At 39.4% G+C, this 24696-nt stretch overlaps 1 protein-coding gene across 1 annotated transcript in view; it reads right to left on the minus strand.

The window, feature by feature from the left end:
- Window positions 1–24696, minus strand: part of large1 (LARGE xylosyl- and glucuronyltransferase 1) — a 518602-nt gene that overhangs the window by 52668 nt on the left and 441238 nt on the right. The window contains exon 7 of the mRNA XM_051928585.1: window positions 5012–5116. Coding sequence (XP_051784545.1) covers window positions 5012–5116 — 105 coding nt within the window. The remainder of the gene's footprint in view (window positions 1–5011; window positions 5117–24696) is intronic.

Genomic DNA, 24696 nt, shown 5'->3' on the forward strand with positions numbered 1-24696 from the left:
CGAGTTTGTAGTTGGCAGATATTTTACTGAGGCTAATCCCTAGCCAGAAAAACTAAATGCACATCTTCAGTGTTGTGCTGAAGTTGGGAAACTTTTTGCGAGTTGAAATGATCAAGAGTCCCTCAGAAAGCCAAGGCAGAGGTAGTGGAATGGAGAGGATGAGCAACAGCTGATCCACAGGTTATGGAGGAATGATGTATATATCACCCTAGTGGTGGAACAGTGGAATATCTGTACTCCTGCAAAAAAACAAATTTGAGGGGTCTTAGGAGTTTCTCTAACACTGTGTGTGTAGAATCTTTTGGGGGTTGCTGCAAGCTTACCAGGTCTCATCAACAACAACAACAACAACATTTATTTATATAGCACATTTTCATACAAAAAGTAGCTCAAAGTGCTTTACATAATGAAGAAAAGAAGAATAAAAGACAAATAAGAAATTAAAATAAGACAACCTTAGTTGGCTGCTTCTATATGCTATTTGTTCCCTATATTTGCATACCTTGTGCTAAGCTAAATGTCTATAAAATGGGCATAGGTCTTGGCCAAAGAATTTGATATCTTGACTTTTACTGATAGGATACCCTCTCTGTGTTCAAGTCTGGAGATTGCGCTGTTTGCCAGTAAAGTCATCCTCTTGGCCTTATCTGTCTGTGACCTCTGAGGTTCGCTGGTTTGGATTGGAGCTCAGTGTAAGAAAATAAATATAATAATCAGAAACTCTGATTTCTGAAAGCACAGTTGTCTCCCTGTCAGAAAGTCTTAGTCTATGCAAGTGAGGGAGAGCTGCTGCTCCTGAGTGCTAAGGTTTAACAGCCAAGGGTTCTTTTTATCTTCTAACATATTCCAGTCCTAGTACCTTTTGTTGAGTTGCACCACAGTCTTATTTTAAAATAATTTTTGACTTGCAGCTTGCTGTGAATTTTGCTATATAAAATGAATGAAGCAGCAGCTAGCAAACAGAATCAGTGTGTTGGGGACCATCTGCTATAATACAGTTTGTTTATAAAGACAGAGGAGTAAGAAGAAGATGGAAAAGCAGTTCTAGACAGCTGAACACTGCAACTTAATCCTGATGCCAATGATTCATCTGTCTGATTAATGATAAAAAAGTTGCTTTCAAAATTTCCACTAATGCCAAATTAGATCTTTACTGCTCATTCTGAAATATGGCCTCAAAGTGGATCAGTGGTTTCAGTTCTCTCAATGCATTATCCATTCAGCTTGATGGACTGGTAATAACTTTAGATTACCTTTTCCAATATGACAGAGCTTTACTGTATGAAATATTGATGAATAAGAGATTACTAAAACTGTCTGCTATCTGAATTCAACAATAACAAAAAAAAAATTAAGGAAATGCATTTGATTAATTTATTTGACATGTCGAAATTTCCCTTTATTTTAAAGTTATTTATTTTGTATCTTTTATACAGGTTGTACATTTAAAATGGAATGTTTAATTTCATCTTGAACATTTGCTGCAGTAAAGTGAGAAAGGTCGCTCTCACTCTAATGCAGCATGAAATTGGAATATCCGTCCTGTTTCCAATCCATTTAATCCAAACTCGTACCATACTGGGCAGTAGGTGCTGGGACAAGCTGACCAGGCCCACCCACAGAGATGGATTGCACTGGCCCTCCTGAAAGAAAGGCTGAACCACAGGACTGTAAGATGGAGCACCACCTTGTAAAGTGAGGCTGGCAGCTGGAACCTTGGTACTGTAGGAGTGCAGGCAGAACAGAAACCATGGCAACACAGGTAAAAATGAAGTGTTTAATAATCTCTGGAATCTAGAAGGCAAACCAAGAAACAGGCCAAGGTCATAGCACAATGCAGCAAGCACACATATCAAACACACTTAACAAATGCTGAGCCCCAAACCAAGCAAAACACCATAACTTCAACTAAAACCTCGAAAGGTTTTCAGAAAAGCTACTGGGCAGTGCCAACCTTGAACTAGACTCCTTGTTTTATTTGGAGAAGCCCCTCCCACCCGGTGGCTGAGGCATAATTAAGTTGCATAGCAACAGACACTGGTAGGAGGAGCCAGCAGCAGAATGCAACAAAAGCAGGTAGTGGAGTGGCAACAAGCCCACTGCTGAGAAAAGGCAGCAACAAATACCAGATGTGGGGGAGGCATAAAATATGAATAGAATTTTAAAAATAACAATTTACTAAAAACTCATTAAGTAATGATTATAGTGCAATTTACAGTGTCTTCAGAAAGTATTAAGACTGTCTCAGTTTTTCCACAATTTGTCATGTTGCTGCCTTATGCTAAAATCATTTAAGTTGTTTTTTTCCCTTAGCAAGCAACATTCAATACCTCAAAATGACAAAGAGAAATGAGATTTTAAAAATGTTTTGCAAATGAACAGAAATAATTGACTCAGATAGTCAGGCCCTTTTGCTATAACACTTTAAATCTGGCTCAGGGGCATCCCATTCTATTGATCATCATTGAGATGTTCTTACACCTTGTTTTGAGTCCATCTATGGCCAATTTAATTGACTGGACATGATTAGGAAAGGCACTGGTCCCTCAGCTGACAATGTGTATCGGAGCAAAAACCAAGCCAAGAGGTCAAAGGAATTGCCGAGGAGCTGGATTGTGTCAAGGCACAGATCTGAAATCTATGGTATGACAGGTGACCAAGAACCCACCCTTCTGGCTGAGCTCCAGAAAACCTGTGTAGAGATGGGAGAAACATCCAGAGGGACTACTGCAACACTTCACTCATCTTGGCTTTATGAAGAAAGGCCAAATAAAAGCCTCTCCGCAGTAAAACATACATAGACTCTCAGACTGTGAGAAGCAACATTCTCTGATCTGATGGAACCAAGATTATCGTCATGTCTGAAGGAAACTACACACTGCTCATCACCTGTGCAATACCATTCCAACAGTGAAGCATAGTGGTGGCAGCATCATGCTGTTAGGATTGTTTCTCAGCGGCAGGGACTGGGTATACAGATATATCCTTACTGAACACCTGCTCCAGACTGCTCTGCACCTCAGACTGAGCCAAAGGTTCACATTTCAACAAAGCAAACTCAACACAGTAGGGGCTTAGGGACAACTCTGGCAATGTCTACAAGTTGTCCAGCTGAAGTCCAAACTTGAATGCAATTGAGTATCTGTGGACAGGCCTGAAAATAGGAGTCCATACAACCTGACAGAGCTTGACAGGATCTGCAGAGAAGATTCCCAAATTTGAGGTGTGCAAAGCTTGTTGTATCATACCCAAGAAGACTCCAGGGCTGTAATTGCTGCCAAAAGTGCTTCAACAAAGTACTGAGTAAGGGGTCTGAATAGATGTGACAATATGATATTTCAGTTTTTTTATTTTAAAATATTTTTCAAATATTTCATTGTCATTCTGTGTTGTCTGATGAGAAAATAAATTAACTCAAGTGGCTTTAGCACAAGGCTGCAACATAGGTGTCTGAACACTTTATGAAGTCACTGAATTGTGTAAAGTTTAGAGGGTCAAGAAAACATTTAATAATTACTGTTTTATATAGTACCTTTAGCAACTTTCATCAAGGGCATGTAAGAGTACAAAATGGCATTAGTCTATTAAAAAACAAAAAAAATAAAAGGGGAACAAAATGAAAATATAGTAATAATAAAAAACACAGTCATGACAGATATCAGGGCGAGCTTGGCAGTATAGCTGACAAATTTTAAACAGCAAATATCAAAAGGAGAATGATGGTGTGAGAGGCCTTGTGCAAAAAAAAACTTAAGGGAATGTTTTCCATTTCCGTTGTAGGCTACAGTAGCTGTCACAAGACAGTGTGTTTTTCTTTCTCTTTTCAAGGACATATGTCAAGCTTTAAAAGAGAACATTGATTTGCCTAGATGCTATCAACTCTGGATGGCTGTTTCTGAGGGGTGCAGACAGCTCAGGATAATCCAAATTAAACTGTCTGTCGCTGAAGGTGTACGATACCTGCCAGTGCTTTTTTCTCTTCAGTTTCTTTTCTTTAAGCTTTAAGTTTTAAGCGTTGTGTGTAGTATGAAGATTGGACAAGAATACAGAATAGTGAAAAATGCTTAGTAGTTTTTCAAATTAACTCTTAAAATGCCTACACACGTACACACATAAGTTAAACCTCTTGATTTTAGGGTCACAGAAGCAACCTTTTCTTTTAGTTTAAATGTGTGTTTTTCACTGACATTCTATAGACACTTTGCTTGGAATCACATTCGTTTTGTAATCAGTCTCACCAAGGACTAGCAAAATGATACCCTATAAAAATAAGACAGTCACACTCTCAGATTTACTAGCCACTTATTTTCAAGCGTGAAATGCAAGTAGTTTATTAAATATTCTTTCAGATTTTTCACATGATTTACGAATTTTGCTTAGACATCAACTACTAATGTCAGAAATTATTGCAACAAATGTTAAATGCACACAAAGGACTTCTAATCTGTTCCTCTCCACTAAAAAAATGCTATTTACAGGATATGTATTTCCATTTTTTAAACACACATTCTCTATTCTAGAGTTACTGGGGGTCTAGATGCTTTTCTGGCTGCATAGCAAGAATTAACTGGCCATGAAGTTCAATTTAGAATAACAAACCAATCTAAAATGCATGTCTTAAAGATGTGGGAGGAAACTGGAGCACGTGTAGAAACCCTCAAGTTGTCTTGGCGAGAACAAGCAAACTCTACATAGTGAAAGAAACTGAACTCACATCCCAAGAGTAATAATATATGCGGCATTACATGTTGCATATGTTTGCCTACCATATTCCATAAGTAGTGTGTTAAAATTGTTCCTTCAGGGCTAGTCATCAAAATGGATGATAGATTATGTAAAAATAGAGTATTGCAAACAGTCCTAAATGGAAGTAGCACAATGGGCTGCAACATAAACTTACACAAGTAGCACATCAAATCTCGTTAGTTAAGACATTTTGGAAGATGTGAATCTTTTGACCTTTATGTTTCAAGTCATGGACTGCTTCATAATCATTACTGTGGCTACTTACCTGTATTGAAGCCCCTACCCAATGCTGGCCATGGGCGATGGTTTTTCCACAAGTTGCCTAAGTACCAGTCGCTTTGATTTTCGACTAAACCCAAAACTTGCTGCCCTACAAAAAAGAAAAAATTCACAGACGTCAGTGGTTAACCTCCACTAAAATGATCATCACTGATAATCCATTTACATTTCATGTCAGCACCATTTTTCATTTGAGAATGTTTCCTTTAGTATTGATTTTAACATAGTATGATTTGATATTGAAATGATTCCATTTTAATGTTGGATGCAGGTTCCCATTTATTCATTTTCAGTCCTCTAGGACCTATTTATATAAATTTGATCCATTGTTTTCAGTCTTAACACAGATTAAATATATGGGATGATAGATCAGAACTGCCCCACAGTACTATACGGGCTTACCGCTGTAACGGAAAGAGCAGGAAAACAAAAGAATAAATAAAATTGCAGAACACAGGAAAACTGTGTGTCAAGCTTACAAAAAAAAAATTCAGCCAGTTTGTGTATGGATTTTAAATCTATTCTCAAACTACATGTAGGTACAGCACCACAATTATTTATCAAAATGACTAAATAGAAACATTACTTAGGTATTGCTGTATACTGCTATTTTTTTAATGTACAGATGTATGGTTAGATAAATCGATCCATCGATAGAATAACTTAAGTGTACATAACAATCCTAATATGACAGAAATCACATGCAAACACCACAATACATGAATGAAGTATACTGAACAATGGCACCAACATTTATTTCTATAACACATTGTCATGAACACAATGTAGCTGAAATTTCTTTACAAAATTTTTAAAGAAATGGTTACAAGTAAAAAAAAAAAAAATGAAACTAGGAAAGAATAAAAATGAATAACACAAAATGAGTCAACACAGGCTTACACAGCACAGATATATAATTAATAAAAAATAGTAGAGCCCATATATACAATATTATATTGAAACTCTCGAAGGATAAGTACAATGATAAGGTCAGCTGGCTGGAAGGACAGCAAAAACAAAAAAACGAAAGTCGGGGTTGCAAGGTTCCTAAAAAATGTATAGACCAAAGACAGCTTAAAAACAGCAACAAGCCCAATGTGGTAGACACTGAAGCTGCTAATCTTCAAGCACAACTTAACAGTGGTCAGTAAAAGCAAGTCTCAGTTTCTACTGTGAAGAGGAGACTTTGTCCAGTCTGCAGTAGTTCACAGCCGGTATTTCAAGGCCCTATTTTGTCCTTTAAAGATGGTCCTTCTTTCTGTCACTCACCCTGTCAGACCTGCAGCACAAAGTCTCCTCTTCACAGTAGAAACTGAGACTTGCTTTTTTCGACCACTGTTAAGCTGTGCTTGAAGCTGTGGTGCTGTGAGGTGACTATCACGCAAGCTGGTGACCCTCAGAAACCTGTCTTCTGATTGGGTGGTGACTTTGGGTCTGCCAGATCTCATCCTCTCAGAGTTTCTTCCAGTTTCCAATTGCCTTTGGATTGTGTAGGACACCATACTCACTAACACATGTTTTTTTTTCCAATTTCTCTAAATGTGGGGCTCACACTTTTAAGAGTAATAATACTCCACTCATTTCATTTGTTAATTGACGTTTTCTTGCCATTATCAATGGACTATTGTCCAAGTAGTACTTCAGAGGGTGTAGTAACACAGTCTGTTCCAACTCTGCTTTAAGACTGACTGAGGGTTTTTAAGGAATCACCAAAAGTCGGGACACCTGTGCAAATTGCTTGCTTCAACTTGCAAGGCTTAATTTACTTTAACTGTTGCAGAACATCTGTGGGTTGTAACCTATTAGTTGTTTCCTGAAGAAGGTCTATTGGTATTACAGTGATCCCTCGCTATATCGCGCTTCGCCTTTCGCGGCTTCACTCCATCGCGGATTTTATATGTAAGCATATTTAAATATATATCGCAGATTTTTTGCTGGTTCGCGGATTTCTGCGGACAATGGGTCTTTTAATTTCTGGTACACACTTCCTCAGTTGGTTTGCCCAGTTGATTTCATACAAGGGATGCTATTGGCAGATGGCCGAGAAGCTAGATTGCTTACTTTTCTCTCTCTCTTGCGCTGACTATCTGTGATCCTGACGTATGGGGATTGAGCAGGGGGGCTGTTCGCACACCTAGACGATACGGATGCTCGTCTAAAAATGCTGAAAGATTATCTTCACGTTGCTATCTTTTGTGCAGCTGCTTCCTGAAACGACATGCTGCACGATGCTTCGCATACTTAAAAGCTCGAAGGGCACGTATTGATTTTTGACTGAAAAACAAACTCTCTCTCTCTCTCTGCTCCTGACGGAGGGGGTGTGAACTGCTGCCTTCAACAGCTTTGTGCCGCGGTGCTTCGCATACTTAAAAGCCAAACAGCCCTATTGATTTGTTTGCTAGAGATTGTTTTCTCTATCTATGTGACATTCTGTGCTCCTGACACGCACTCCTTTGAAGAGGAAGATATGTTTGCATTCTTTTAATTGTGAGACAGAACTGTCATCTCTGTCTTGTCATGGAGCACAGTTTAAACTTTTGAAAAAGAGACAAATGTTTGTTTGCAGTGTTTGAATAGCATTCCTGTCTCTCTACAACCTCCTGTGTTTCTGCGCAAATCTGTGATCCAAGCATGACAATGTAAAAATAACCATATAAACATATGGTTTCTACTTCGCGGATTTTCTTATTTCGCGGGTGGCACTGGAACGCAACCCCCGCGATGGAGGAGGGATTACTGTATTCTGAAATTTCCTTTTTTTTCAGTTTTTGCTAACCTAAACTTTAAATTTAAACCTCTCGCAGTTTACTGCTTACCGTTTCACCATTTTAGGTCATTTGTTGCATTTCAACTGATTAAATCTGAAGAAAAACTGGAAATACCGAGGTGTTCTATAACTTTTGACTAATAGTTTTTATATTTAGATGCTGTATATCCAAAGAAACCTTGCCCAGTTCTATAGTGATAATATGAGAAAGATGGATTGCTCCCCTCTGAAAGGTACACTATTCATACCACAGAGGGCAGCCATTTTAGACATCAGTTATAGTTTTAAGCCATACATGATCAAAATGAATTATGTATCTCTGTTACGTTTTCACTATTAGGTGCAGTCTTTTATTGAGAGCAGGGCCCCCTTTTCTGTTAAAATTTTATGCTTTCTTTGCGCATGTCATTATGAATATTCATAATCTTTGTTTGTGGGCACACAGAATCAAACAAATTCCTATTAAGAGCTTGTAACGGAAAATAAGAAGCAGAGGTTGGTTGGTTGTTTTGTTTAAATGAAGCCACGCTGTAAAAAGGTTTGAGAACCACTGCTACAGACAACTACAGGAGGGATTTTGAACTCGACAGACTTTACAACAGCACACCCACAGTTGTGATACGAAGACTGAAAGAAGCCTTTCAGTGACAAATTCCAGAAAGTGCAACTCAGTTAATGGCTCTCAATACAGATCACCGGAAACTTACACTTCGGCCAAAGAATGGGATTTTTTTTTGTCCATAATTCAACAAGCCTATATAACCCTCAAACAAATGATCTGACTGTGAAATAAGTATAGATAGCAAAGTCAATAATGGAAAAAGCCAGAGTGGACCAGTGAGACCCCTGCCTTATTCTCTAAAACCATTTCAAGCCCAAGTATACAATTTTAATGTGTTGGTGATTCACCACTTGCACTTAATCCTCTCAAGTAAAATCCAGTAGCTTCAAAAGAAGAGGTCATGAGGTACATGGAATTACACACAAAAAGAAAACAGAGCTGACAGGAGCAAAAAGATACTAAGACATGAAAGCCAAACCACTTCCATGGCGGCATATAGCAGAATGCAAAAGTATGGCTATAGGAAACTAGCATTTATCAGCATGGTCTCAATGTAATGCACAAGAATAGATATACTTGACAAACCATCTCTGTTCATTTAGCACAAAAAGAAGTGATCAATATTTCTCGTAGTATGTCCTGCATCTTCAATTTACAAGACACTGCACCCAATATAGCACACAAGCCATAAAATGTGCGAATCACAGACTGACAACCTGCCCCTTTCAACACAACCTGCAGATGCAAACTGAGACCCCAAACAATTGTGGGGTTCTAAACGTGCCAATGAATTCTTCTGTCAAAAGATTACTATGCTTTGGTGCCAAAGGTCAAGGAGTACAAGCATTTTCTTGACTTGTTAAACTTGTGAAGATGAAATATTTTCACAAATGCATGATGCAAACCACTTGGGGGGGGGGGGGGTTGGGTTATCTGGAGGCTGGTTGGAAAACAATAAGACTCTAAATAGTTACAGTGCATCAGGAAAGTATTCACAGCGCATCACTTTTTCCACATTTTGTTATGTTACAGCCTTATTCCAAAATGGATTAAATTCATTTTTTTCCTCAGAATTCTACACACAACACCCCATAATGACAGCGTGAAAAAAGTTTACTTGAGGTTTTTGCAAATTTATTAAAAATAAAAAAACTGAGAAATCACATGTACGTAAGTATTCACAGCCTTTGCTCAATAAATGTTGATGCACCTTTGGCAGCAATTCCAGCCTCAAGTCTTTTTGAATATGATGCCACAAGCTTGGCACACCTATCCTTGGCCAGTTTCACCCATTCCTCTTTGCAGCACCTCTCAAGCTCCATCAGGTTGGATGGGAAGCGTCGGTGCACAGCCATTTTAAGATCTCTCCAGAGATGTTCAATCGGATTCAAGTCTGGGCTCTGGCTGGGCCACTCAAGGACATTCACAGAGTTGTCCTGAAGCCACTCCTTTGATATCTTGGCTGTGTGCTTAGGGTCGTTGTCCTGCTGAAAGATGAATCGTCGCCCCAGTCTGAGGTTGAGTGCTCTGGAGCAGGTTTTCATCAAGGATGTCTCTGTACATTGCTGCAGTCATTTTTCCCTTTATCCTGACTAGTCTCCCAGTTCCTGCCACTGAAAAACATCCCCACAGCATGATGCTGCCACCACCATGCTTCACTGTAGGGATGGTATTGGCCTGGTGATGAGCGGTGCCTCGTTTCCTCCAAACGTGATGCCTGGCATTCACACCAAAGAGTTCAATCTTTGTCTCATCAGACCAGAGAATTTTCTTTCTCATGGTCTGAGAGTCCTTCAGGTGCCTTTTGGCAAACTCCAGGTGGGCTGCCATGTGCCTTTTACTAAGGAGTGGCTTCCATCTGGCCACTCTACCATACAGGCCTGATTGGTGGATTGCTGCAGAAATGCGTATTATGAAACTAGTAGAAGAAATAAAAAACTATTAATTATTGTGAAAATGTAAGAAATCTAAAGAACAGGATTGGCTTTGGCTGCTCAATGGCCCCAGTAACTACGGCTCACTTACAGTTTTGTTGTATTACTCCTTAAAAGCTGTGAAGGTGCATTTTAGTGAAGAAAGGGAACAAATAAAAAGGAACAAATCAATGATGTTCTTAATACTGCTGTATGTAAGCAGATTATACAAACATCATATTTCTTCCAGGCTTTTAAAGGTTTCTTAAGGGGCTGCTATGAGCCTCAAGAGGTTCACTCCAAACAAGTTACTTCTGACAGATTGTGGAGCAGAAAGCTAACAACTTTGTAAAGCCAAGCTACACTGAATTATTTATCAGAACAAACACAAAATCACATTTTAATTTCTTTGATTTAAACAGTACTAAGAATTTAAATTTTATTAGATTAGTAGAGTTACAAGATAATTATCGGATCACCTTGCACATAAACTGGTTTCACACATTGAATCACATAGTTGAAGGCTCTGCAAATTGAATGTGTTTATATATAAAAAAAATATTCCATCTCAACGTGCAGCACATCACAAGAGCATGGTGGCTCACTGGGCAGAGCTTCCACATCACTACCCAGGCCAGGATGGGGTCTGAGTGGCATTGGTGTATTTTTCTTGTCTCTATGTGGGTTTTTCTTCAGGTATCCCAGTTTTACTCCCATGTTTCGTTGACAGCCAATTCTAAATTGGTTGTGCGTGAGCATGAACTGCCCCCCCACTGACCCACACCACTGTTTAGTACTCCCTTGCACCCAGGAATGCCAAGATAGACACTAGCTTCCTGCTGTAATGATGCTGATCCCCTCCATTCCCCAAATTGCCACTAATTTGTGATATTTGTCCATTTTGACAATATTAATAACTTTGATCAGTTGTTATCATTATAATGTTATCACATTTCGTCTTTCATGGACGTCACCATTTTGCATTTTTGTGTATGGTAACAATGCCTTTTGCTATCATGTGACAGCCAAACATTGCATTGTCATTGGCGTGCTAGTATATAGGATACCAGTTTGCTAAAGTTCTTGTCTACTATTCTGGAACTTGCTCAACAAATATTTATGCAGTAGCTTTGGTAAACCAAATTAGGGGGTTAGGACCTTTCACATGCTTCTTTTGATTAACTTCTGGAAGTCATATTGGTATTTGACAGTTCTCACTGCTCTTTTGGCTAAGACCCCTACTTGTTGATTCTGCTTCATCTCCTGGTCCTGGTGTTGATTTGCCCTTTTTGGCTTGTCACTATCTTGGCAGCCTACCAGTGACTCTGGAATAGATAAGCAGGTTTCATGACAGACTAATGAATGAATATTTTGGTCTGGGCAAAGTCACCTTCTCTTCGCAAGAAAACTAAGAAGCTTGGTATTAAGTGTGGCTACATTAAAACTTACGTCAGTAAGATGAATGACTATGTACACAAAATTAAAATATACATCTTTTACTAAAAAAAAAAAAAGGTGTACTTAAATAGTCTGCTAGGTAAAATTGTTAAGTAAGCTTTAATTATTATCCATCCATCCATTATCCAACCCGCTATATCCTAACTACAGGGTCACGGGGGTCTGCTGGAGCCAATCCCAGCCAACACAGGGCGCAAGGCAGGAAACAAACCCTGAGCAGGGTGCCAGCCCACCGCAGCTTAATTATTATTCATTTTGAAAATTTCTATTTATATACATTTTATATCATACATCTTATACACATTTAGAAGGAAAGAACACAAATGGTCAGAAATGTAGCACACATTTTAAAATGTCGTTAATCTTGTTTTGCTTTTTTTTTCTCCTTTGTACTGATTTTGAAGTAAGTGGTTATATCTGTTACGTCATTAATACAGCATGACATTGGAATACTCTGGTTTTTAAAAGCAAACTAAAATACAAAAATGAATGCAATTGATAACTGACAGTGTAATTTACAATAACAAGGCAAAGGCATTTTTAGGCTACATCTCGCATGTCTCCTTTCCTGTTCCTCACGAATGTTAAGCATATGAACAGATCTGACGTGTTCCTCCATTTCTCGCTAGGTGGCAGTGCTGTTCTTCAGTACAATACCACTGCAAAAAGCAAAAACTGAGAATTGGATATTTTTGGAAAGTCAAAGGATGTCAGGTCAGAAGATGACGCCACATACACTGAAGTAGTGAAGAGAGACACCGAAGTATTGCATTTATAAAATGGAGAACACCGGCCAGTATGAAAGAAAATGAGGAGGAAGAAAAAGGACAATACGATGGCCAGTCTTTTTAACAGTGTCAGCAAAGAGATCAATGAGTGCCCTGTAAGACTTTGCTGGTGATGTTTAAATAATCATAATAAAAAAAGGCAAAAAAAAAAAATCATTCCATTCTCAAGGTGACAGCAGAGTATGACACACAACACAAATTGAACTAAAACAATAAGCTGGGGATCTAAAAGTCATTTTACAGTGATTAAGGAGCTCAGCCACTGCAAGATTCTAAATAATGCATTCTTTCAAAGACTTGAGATTATACAAATTATAGAGACTTGGATTTTTCTCTAAATTATTCATTGAATATCTGCTGAAGTCCCTGTTGGCCAACTGATTATAGCTCCGAGAAGAAGAAGAAGAAGAATGCAGCAATCTTTACATCCCAAGTTTTGAGATCCTTAGACAGATCATAGATAAAAACACAACTTTTGATTTGGTACAGTATAAGAATTATAATAAAAAGATCTGCTCCTTTATTATATCTTATCCTTCTTTAAACAGCACCATTTTCAGCTCTGCTTTGGTATTTCATTTTCATTAGGTTAGCACAGCTTAATAGTAATAGTAAATTATACATTTTATTTATATAGCACCTTTCCCATGCTCAAAGCTTGAGCCAAGAGACTGGACAGGTTGCTGTCTGAGTACAGCCTACACACCCCAAGTGGGTTTTCCTAATGTCCAAACAAGGGCATTTAAAATTAATGAAAACATTCTTTTTATAGCCCACTTGTCTAGGTGAGCAACAGCAAGTTGAACACCACCTATGACATTTCCCAGCAGCTCCTTCCAGTTGTTCCTGAAAGGGTTTCTCAGTTACTCCTCAGCCAACTATGATGACATAACATACTCTCAAAGCCACTTAATCCACTTCAGTGTTCCAGTCTACCTTGGCAGCACTGAACACAAGGCTAGAGGGCGTCACTCTTACACACATTGGGCCTTAAAGAATCGACAACTAATCAAACAAGCATGAGTTTGGGGAACAGGGGAGAAAAATCTAAATAACAAAGAAGAAAAGCCATCACACATGGAGAGAACATGCAGCGATAGACAATGAACAGGAGTATGATTCAAACCCAGAAGAGTCGACCCAAGAGATAGCGGTGCTAAACTCTGTGCCACCAGGATACGGTACATAACTGTTCACACTTCCGAAAACACTTTTTTGTAGGGTCTTGAACCCCAGTCACAAGCTAATAAAGAATGCCGCCGAACAGTTCATGTAAGTGGAGAAGGAAAAATGTTGACTTTAACTCCAGTGGGCAATGTGCAGATGCCCAGACTAGCTGAGCTAGCGACTCGAAGCAGCACCTCCACTCTGAGGTCATCCCAAAGTGACTGCCAAGCTCTTCACTCTGTCCTTGAAAGGAAGCTCGGCAAAAATACAGAGCAGCTTAATTTCTGCCAGCAACCCTTTCAGCTGCAGTTCCCTCTTGTAGTTTCTCCACCAGGGACCGTTCCTTTGACTACAGACAACTGCCATAATCTGCTGAGCAGTCACACATTCTGTCTGCCTGCTGTCAGTCATAAAATGACATATAGCTACTTATTCTCTTTCACTCAGTTTCTATAAGGAACAAGAACTTATTTCTAGACAAACTACTATTCTGTGCAATTTTAATTAGGACTTAATATTTCAAACATTGTTTGTGTTAAACTAATACTTAAAGTAGTTGGGGGAAATTTTCCCAAATTAATCATTAGGAATGTCTGCAGGTCCATCCACCAGCTTTCTGGAACACATATTCCAAAGCAAGGTTGTAGGGAATCTTTCCAACATTGCTGCAGACAAAAAAAGGAATGAACTCTGGACTGGGTGCCAGGACATGGAGGTGCCAACTTAAAGTCATCAATCAACCTAACCTGCCTGGCTTTGGAAAGTGGGAGGAAAACCAGGGAAACAGGAGACATTGGGAGAACATGCAGGGTCCTAGGTTCTGATTCTGTAAAGCCATTGCCTAAGGTTCTAGAGTACTTATGCTGACCACTCCTCAACTGTCCCAATCTCAGCAGGTTAAGAACTTTTGTTAAACTAAATGCTATACTGTATGGTTTACATTTATAACACTAGGGGGCCCCCTGCTCGCTTCACTTGCCAAAGGGCCTGCGCTATGCGGCCAGCTACTTCACATCGCTGCCGCTCATGTTGTGAAGAGGGGGGCTGAACGCACCCCAAGGAGATGCGGTCATTCTTCTGAAACCCCCTCTTAAACGGTGATACAATGGGAAACAAATAGGTTTTTTTTTTTTTTTTACCTCCTCTTTGCTCGATCAGCTGCAGACTTGCTGCTGGTATTGCTGCCATGTCACGTGATCTGCATCTTGTGCAACGCACTTCTATCATATCACCTATGTCCATATATTCAATCTCTTTTCGCTTTTGCCTTTTCATCAATATCGCATTGAATTTTGATTCCGTGTTTGGATTACATCGTGACAACACAATGCATAACTGCCTGTGAGTGAATATCATTTCTTTCTCTCTATAAGAAATGTGTCTGACAATATCTTATGGGACTTGAAAGTGTTTCTCTGAGAAAATCAAGTCTCATCTTCTTCCAAGAATTTTTTTTTTTTATAATAGATAATTTATGTACAATAAAAAATAGTATCTGATAATGAATATGTAATAAAAAAACATTTCATGGTTCATAAGCAAATCATGGCAGGGGAGAATAGCATCATGTTGAATGTTGATTAGCACATGCAAGTAAAAATTTCACTGGATACATGACAATAAATACCTTGTGAGTCTGTGAAACAAGTTCATAAGGTCTTTATTTGGCCCAATAAACATTAAAAGGAGCTTTGCGAGGCAACATCATAAATGGTTGTGAGCTTAGATAAGGTTACTGAAACCTCTTTGCTGACTCCCAATTTAATTTAAGAAAAATAACAAATATCTTCTATTCCTTCATAGCACTTCCAACCTCTGTCCACAAGATGTCAGATTAAAAAAAACAATGTTGGCAGCGAGCGGACAGTAGGGTTTACAACCTCCAGTTAGCCAAGACAGCTACTTGTCCACTCTACATGAACACCTTTACTGTTTTCAGTCTCCATCCGTCTACTCATTCATTTCTGAAGCTGCCTAATCTAATTTACATTTTATACTCAAAAAGCAAACAGGATTAGAACACTTCCAGTCTTAATGTGAAAATCTTACAGGATTTTGAAACTGATTGATGCTTCTGCTTTTTCCCATTCTTGAAATTAAGTGTGACCTCTTTCATGTTGTGGAGCTCAGCTGCAGTGAGAAATTAAACCCATAATGGGATGCAAGGACCAAGACTGGAAAACACAGACCAAACTGACTAGGAAAGAGCTTGATGCCATTACCTGTAAATGTCATCTGAAATGGTTTGGTTTGGAGGAGCAAGATGTTAAGTTAAGGTTTACTGTGTGCACATAGCACAATGGTGCTTGAAGTGGACCGGTATGCACCAGCACTTCTCCAATGTTAGCAGTGTTTGGTGCATACTAGCAGTCTTTTCAAACATGCCCACTTACATCCTGCAAATCCAAGTTTAACTTCCTTCTTCATTGTATGTGAAATTATGGCTGCGCTCAAAACAAGGGGGGGGGACCCCTCTCTTGTTTTTTGATGGAATGTTTAAGGATCTCAGTGCTTGAAACTCCCAAAGGATGACCCTGTCATACTCCCACATCTGTCAACTGAATCTTGGTGAATTTCCCCTTGGGATTAATAAAGTATCTATCTATCTATCTATCTTAACCTCCTTAGGGTTAGACCCAAGTGTCACTTGGGCTGTAAAAACAGTGCTAGAGGTGTTAGTCCTGAGTACCACTAGGGCAACTGTTTAAGACATGTCTTGCGTAAGCGTTAGACCTGAGGATCACTCGGGCTGTAAAAGTGCTAACAGAGTTAGTCCCGAGCATTACTCGGGCAACAGTATAGACATGTCTTACGTAAGCATTAGCGGCTCAGGTGCTACACGCTCCGACAGTGATATGAGCAGTGATGTTGAGGAGCCTCTCATCAGCAGTGATGACGAAGTGAATCTGTCTTCAGGCAGTGAAATTGAAACGGATGGTGAAATCCAAAAGTGACACTTGCGTTGGGGTTTCTGTTGACCCTGCTTCAAGTAAACCAGCACCCCCTCGCTTTGATTTTGCTGGGCAGCCAGAAATAAAAGTGAACATTGACAGCCAAGAGCCACTTACTTACTTGAAGTTACTTCTTGACGATGACGTGATTGAAAGAATGGTTGTTGAGACGAACTGTTATACTGAGACGAACAGTGTTGGTTTTCCCATTCAAACAGATGGGAACTTGAAGCTGTTGATGACATCTGGTATTAGCCTCTTTATTATTATTAATTAAATATTATTATTAATTTTTATAAATTTTTAAGCCAAAAAATGCAACACTTTTCACGTTTTTTTGAGAATAAATGTAACGCCTAGGAGGTTAAAGTATTGTGACTCTTGAGACTCCAATAGGAGCCAACCCCGCTCATCTATTGAATAGCATGACCTTAAGAGTATCAGCACTTAAATATAGCCACTTGTACCACTGAATGTATAGATGTTCACAGTGTTTTTTTAGTGTTACAACATGTGTTCTTATTATTGGCTGTCCAATAACTTTACAACCTGTGGACAGAAGCTGTCCCTGAAACTAAAGAGGTGAGTTCCGATGTACTGTTGGCCAGAAGGAAGATGTAAAAAAAGGTGACAGTGATGGAACGGCAGAGGTCTTTAATGAGACCTTTACCTTTCTAAGTCAGTGTGTCTTATATGTGAATCCTGCAGTATGATCCATTAGACTGGGTATATTTTTTTTACTTGTCAGTACAGGAATACTCTCCAATTTTAATCTTGCTTTATTCTGGTGAATTTGTTTTTTTTTTTTTAAATGTACTTGTATCTCTCAGCTTTATGTCATTTTGTTGTTCCACTTCATTATGCTTTAAGAAATTTAAAGGATAATTTGACAATTTAGTGTGATATTTTTCTTCTTGAAGACCTGGTATCCGCCCACACATTCCGTGCTGCACCAGACGTATTGAATATAAAACAATTAAAATAAAAAAGCACTCATCACAATCTTCTAATTTTGAAGGGTCAGCTCCACTGGATTGCTTCATCTCAAGTTTAGGTCCATTAAAAACTGTTGCAGGTGTTTGCCCATCCATTTGCAAACTCACTTGATCCAGTCCAGTGTTTTGTATGGGTATAGATTCTGCCATTATGTTACATTCATTTCTTCATAAGTTAATAATAAGATTTTTTTAGCACATCATCTGAATTTTGGGCAGCACGGTGGAGCAGTGGTAGCACTGCTGCCTGACAGAAAGGAGACCAGGGTTCACGTCTCGGGTTCTCCCCATGTCTGCGTGGGATTCCTTCAGGTGCTCCCCTATCCTCCCACAGTCCAAAGACATGCAGGTTAGGTGAACTGGAGACCCTAAATTGGTGCAAGTGTGTGGCTGGCGTGTGTGTGTTCATCCTGTCCAGGGTTTGTTCCTGCTTTGTGCCATATGCTAGCTGGGATAGGCTCCAGCAGACCCCCGTGACCCTGTTCAGGACTAAGTGGATTAGAAAATGACTGCCTGAGTGACAACCTGAATTTTAAATTAATGTAGATTAATCCATCCATCCATCCATCTGTACCAGCTTGTCTGGTTTAGGGTGGCATGCAAAGGTCAACTAATGATAAACTAAAAACATTGAATAATTACAGTTTTATTTTAAAATCTACACGTTTCCTTTACTACATGTCCTCAGGGATAGCGCTTTGAGTACTGAGAAAAGCACTATATAAATGTAATGAATTATTATTATTATTATTACATCAAATATGTGGATGTTGATATTAGATGTCTATAAATGTACCCTGCAGTGGATTGGCATCCACTCCAGCAAGCCCTGCCTCATGCCCAACTCAACCCATATAGCCCTTCATGATCCTGTAGTTGGATGAAGCAAGTTTTTAAAATGGATGGATAACAATTTTCATTTATAGTCGATTTTATATTACTTTATACTAGTGCCCTGTCCAGGGATTGTTCTTGCCTTGCACCCAATGACTGCTGAGTTGGGCTCCAGCTGCCCTGTTACCCTGCCCTAGATAAGAAGGGTAGAAAAACAGATGGATGGATAACTTTTTATGACTTTTAAATTATTTTTAATATGTTCAGACACTTATTATTCTGAGATTAATAAAATGTGAGGCACACTGGCTGCTGATGCTGTTAAGAATATCAGAGGTCATGGAATGTTCGCCATTTTTTAAAGGTCACAATTGCCTTAAAATTGAGACAAATAGGTACTGGTGGTAAGCAATTTTTGTATGGGATTATATTTACTAGTGCTGGATTGGTATTAAAATTTTGACTTTGGTATCAATACTAGCTTTCGGACTGCAGTTCAGGTACCCAAACTGTTCAGAAGCATATAATGAATAATCCAACCCATATCTCCCTCCAAACCCCCCTTATTACTCCAAGCTCCCTGGTGTGCTACATAATCGCACTTCTCCCTGGTGCTCCAGTACTTGTAAGGACGTTTTTTTTCCCCCCATCGACTCTACCTAGTGGTAAAAATGGAGTGGGTGTGGGGGGGTTGAGTGGAACGCTAACATGTCCCAAATATCCTGAAATGATATTAGATTGTGGGGTTTTCAGTACTATTCCAGACCAGCACACGGTGCAACTCTAGTGTCTATACAAAAAAAGTACTTTCTAAAGCCATCTGTCAATCCTTTTTTTACCTGCTTACCCAGTTCACAAGATCATGAGGGCAGACAAACACATACTGTACATAACCAGTTTAGTTTATAGGGAACAGCCAACATTCACATTGGGCTTGCATACACAAACTGGATTTAGATACTCTCTCATATAAAAATGACACTCAATGCACATATAAAGTTTCATTCCAATTAGCTGTTTTAGTCGTTCCAAATCTGGTCAATGGAACACAAAATAAGAACCATTTTTGACAAGAACAGGTCATTCAGCACCGCAGACCTCATCAAAAAAACCCTCAAGTGAAGATCTGAAAGTCCCCAAGGTAGTTTTATTGTGAATATTCATCTAGGTGACGCGTTATATGCAGGTATAGATCCTCTGTGGGATGAAATACATTCCAAAATTTTCTAGCTTTATTAAAAACCTAATTTTAGAAGCTTCAGTGTGTCACCTCTTGATCTTGCATTTACTTAATCTGAATTAATTCAAGTCCTTCACCACTTCCTCACAGGCCTGGAAACAGTTTAGTTGGTCTTCACTGAATTACTCTTGCTCTGCCATTTTTATCTTTCTGCTCTTCAGATTTAACATCACCAATACTGTATATTATAAAGCTTAGGCATATGCACAACATTTTATCATAACCTGACATGGCTATACAACCCAGTACTTTAAGTGGTGAACTATAATGAGTCAGCTAGGACTCACAGTTATTAGTTCATATGCTGTGTTGTGTAATTTTGATAGATAGATAGATAGATAGATAGATAGATAGATAGATAGATAGATAGATAGATAGATAGATAGATAGATAGATAGATAGATAGATAGATAGATAGATAGATAGATAGATAGATAGACAGACGAATTAAATGACAACAAGTCACAGCTCCAATCCATGCAACCTCATAGTCATTCAAGACAGGACTATCAATTTGAAACCCTGGAGCTGATCACACAGTTAACTCTAGTTCAGATAAGTAATATAAGCCTAAAAAAGTAGTAGAGAATCAGGAGATTTCCAACAAGAGGTTCAAACCTTATGGCAAATGTGTCCAGACAGAATAGTCTCCTCTGGAAAGAGGAAAGATGGAACAGAACAGTCCAAGGGAATGAAGACTTGACGAGTACAGAGGGTGTCACAAGAGAGAACAAGTGAAATAAACTGCACCATAGCTTGCAGGACACCAAGACTGTGAGACATTCCCAACACACATGTAAATATGGGCTTGGGGCATTGGAAGAACAAAATAAGCAGAAGGGATCATTGGAAAGGCTCGTAACAAAATGTTTATATGAGTTAGATACAAATAATGTACAAATTTATATTGGGTCTATATGGGGCCAAATTTTCTGAGATAGCTCTTACCATTTTAAAGAATATTTTCATACTTCATCAGTTACTGTTTTAGCATTTTGGTATGTAAGGTCCTATGGTGACTCTATTTTTTCCTTTATATTCTTTGTTGTGTAGTCCTTAATAAAAGGTCTTAAATCCAATACACTTAACCAACCACTCTGTGGTCAGGTACTTTAGCACTTCCTCCCCCCTTCCCATCTACATCTATAACCGCAAGCAATTAGACACAGTAAAGAAACTTTCAGGAGTTAGGTTACACATTTATTTATGTATTATTGATAATATGCCCAAAAACATTAATGAAGTAGCATACAATATGAATGTTGGCAAAACAAACCATTACAGCCTAAGTAGCAATGTATCTTGTGTCCATAGGCAGCTCTGACCTTTGAATGGAATACTAAAACAGGACAACTGCTTGTCTCAGTATGGCTGTCAAGATAGAGTTGTCTTCATCATGGTCTTCCCTTCATGGTGAGAGAGAGGGGTAAAGGCAAGGGACCATCATTATACCATTCTTACCACAAAACATAAACCAATGGGACAAAGTAGTACAGAATGGCCTCCAATTCAAAACCAATCATAAACAGCCACACTGCAGACCAACAGAATTAGTTTACCTGTCCTATCTTGGGCCAGTTGCCAATAAAAGCACTCAGGCACAACTCATATCCCAGTTGCTTTGTTGATTCAGTTTATGGCCTTTCTGGGGATGACTTATAGGCTCTGAGTCCAAACAGTCATCTTTGCTAAACTGGTTTAATGCACCTAAACCCCCCACCATAAATTTCACATCCTGAGTCAGTCCTAAAGAAAATGGCTTTGGTTAGGTATACATCAAAGCAAAGCACTGCTGTAGTCACCAGTAAGGTAACAAAAATGCTCCCTGAAATGCTATCTAATATTACATTTGCATTGTCTAGCTTACAAATACATATTTTAAAATGAATAATTATACAAGGAACTACAGTAAACTGCAAACTGTGGTGGATTGGTGCCCCGTCCAGAGCTGGCTCCTGTTTTAGCCCCAGTCCAACAAGGATTGGTATCAGCTTCAACCATCTTATAGTCGATTTAAATATTTTGAGAAAATGACCATGCAGTATATATACACATGGAAAAATACGCCACATTATATTCTTGACTATAGTAAGCAGAATAGTAATCCATCAAGCCTGGCTGATCTAAAAAATACGCCATATTAAGCCATTATATAGATATATACAGTGGCATATTTGTAACTACGGGGGTATAAAATTGATGAGCCACAGCATGAAGTTATGGGAAAGAGTAGTGGAAGCTAAGTTTAAGAAGTGAGGTGATGATTAGTGAGCAGCAGTATGGTTTCTTGCCAAGAAAGAGCACCACAGATGCAATGTTTGCTCCGAGGATGTTGATTTAGAGAAGGCCATAAGAAGTTGCATTGCGTCTTTGTGGTCCTGGAGAAAGCATATGACAGGGTGCCTCGAGAGGAGCTGTAGTATTATATGAGGAAGTCGGGAGTGGCAGAGAAGTACGTAAGAGTTGTACAGGATATGTACGAGGGAATTGTGACAGTGGTGAGGTCTGTGGCAGGAGTGACGGATGCATTCAAGTCGGAGGTGGGATTACATCAGGGATTGGCTCTGAGCCCTTTCTTATTTGCAGTGGTGATGGACAGGTTGACAGACGAGATTAGACAGGAGTCCCTGTGGACTATGATGTTTGCTGATGACATTGTGATCTGTAGGGATAGTAGGGAGCAGGTTGAGGAGACCCTGGAGAGGAGGAGATATGCTCTAGAGAGGAGAGGAATGAAGGTCAGTAGGAACAAGACAGAATACATGTGTGTAAATGAGAGGGAGGTCAGTGAAATGGTGAGGATGCAGGGAGTAGAGTTGGTGAAGGTGGATGAGTTTAAATACTTGGGATCAACAATACAGCGTAATGGGGATTATGGAAGAGAGGTGAAAAAGAGAGTGCAGGCAGGGTGGAATGGGTGGAGAAGAGTGTCAGGAGTAATTTGTGACAGACGGGTATCAGCAAGAGTGAAAGGGAAGGTCTAGAGGACGGTAGTGAGACCAGCTATGTTATATGGGTTGGAGATGGTGGCACTGACTAGAAAGCAGGAGACACATTCTGGAGGTAGCAGAGTTAAAGATGCTAAGATTTGCACTGGGTGTGACGAGGATGGATAGGATTAGAAATGAGGACATTAGAGGGTCAGCTCAAGTTGGACAGTTGGGAGACAAAGTCAGAGAGGCGAGATTGTGTTGGTTTGGACATGTGCAGAGGAGAGATGCTGAGTCTATTGGGAGAAGGATGCTAAGGAGAGAGCTGCCAGGGAAGAGGAAAAGAGAAAGTCCTAAGAGAAGGTTTATGGATGTGGTGAGAGAGGACATGTAGGTGATGGGTGTAACAGAACAAGATGCCGAGGACAGAAAGATATGGAAGAAGATGATCCGCTGTGGCAACCCCTAACGGGAGCAGCAGAAAGAAGAAGATACAGTGGCATTTTTGTCTTTTTATTTACTGCTTGACATGCACACAACCAAAGTTGCAAGGGAAAGGTCTTTGGAAAAAACAAGAATTACAGAAGAAATCTAACTTTATAATTTCACCATTTGTGGTATTCCAACATGACCAAAGTCAGTATTTCCTGTCATTTTGGTACATGGTGTTATTATTTCAGTATATCAGATATTCAGACATACTGTATTTCAAACATCTATTTTACCCAGAATCAGAAAATGATAAAAAAAGTAGTCGTACGATATGTGCATCCTTTGACAATCAGTTGTTTAATATACCGTTAGAGCTGCCTTCATTATTACTAAGAAAAAAACAACTATTATGACTGTGTAGGAAAACTTAAAAGGAGACTGGTAAATTAAAGCAATTGTAAAATGTCACATAGACTTTACTGGAGGTCACTGTCATCAGTGTTGCACATTAATACAAAGGTTTAATTAAAACTTTTATGTAACACTAAAACAGTATATGTATATATATGGGTGTCACAGATGGCCGGGGTTTTTGTCCGCCCGGGGCGCCTCTTCAATGAGAGGACCAGGGGAGCAAGCATGGTGCAGGTCCCATGGGTGCAGATGGAGTTGGATACAGTACTGTTAGGATCCCGGGGCACCACCAGGGGGTGCTGCAGCTGCTGCTGATCCTTGGAGAGCCGCTCTTTCGCCACACCCGGAAGTGCTGCCAGAATTAGGTCAATGCGCATCTGGAGCACTTCTGGGTGCCTTATAAAAGGAGCCAGCAGCCACTACTCGGTGAGCCAAAGTCGGGAGGAGGGAGACAAAGATTGGGAAGGAGGAGAAAGACAAAAGATTAAGAAAATAGAGAAGGAAAGTATTGTGCAGTGTTCTGTTTATTGGGACTGTGCCTCCTGTGTCTGTCTGTGTCGGGTTAAGCACTGGTATAGTGCCATCTATTGTCACAATGGGATTGTAGCCTGAAATGGAGAGTCACTTTATACAGATCTCGTATGTTACTTTAAAATAGCACTGCTGTGGTCATGCAATCTCAACTGTAGAAGGACTCACATGGTGCCTGGTGCCAAGAAGAGACACCCTGACATTTAGAAGCCATGTTAGTCATTTGGGATGTCCAAGCCCTTTTTTGGCTCTACTGGCTGAGGACACTACACACAAGATACACAGCTGAGTGCCAAATATGAGCAAAGGGAACCCAGTTACATTAGTTTTGCTGGCCAACAACATGAAAGAGATATACAGCAGCAATGCTTAAGAAGCACAAATAGGAAACAAAATGTGCTCTTTTAGTCTTAAAAGGCATAAAGAACAAAATATGTAGAATTCGATTCACCAGAAAAATGACATGATTTTGTCATAATTGGCATCTGTATACTTGTCAGATTGCAAATCTTTAACAACTTCCTACAAGACAAAATTCTGAGACTAATTTGACAGATAGCAGGAGAAATTCTTTTGATGCAGGAAGTTACTGCCAGTGGGCTGCCATTCACTATTACATGTTGGGAAAGATGCAGAAAAGCAATCCTTTTGTGCGTCTTAGGAGTTGTTGAAGAAGGCAGTAGAGCTTC

Source organism: Erpetoichthys calabaricus, chromosome 1 (assembly GCF_900747795.2).
Source record: "Erpetoichthys calabaricus chromosome 1, fErpCal1.3, whole genome shotgun sequence".
NCBI classification, from domain to species: Eukaryota; Metazoa; Chordata; class Cladistia; order Polypteriformes; family Polypteridae; genus Erpetoichthys; species Erpetoichthys calabaricus.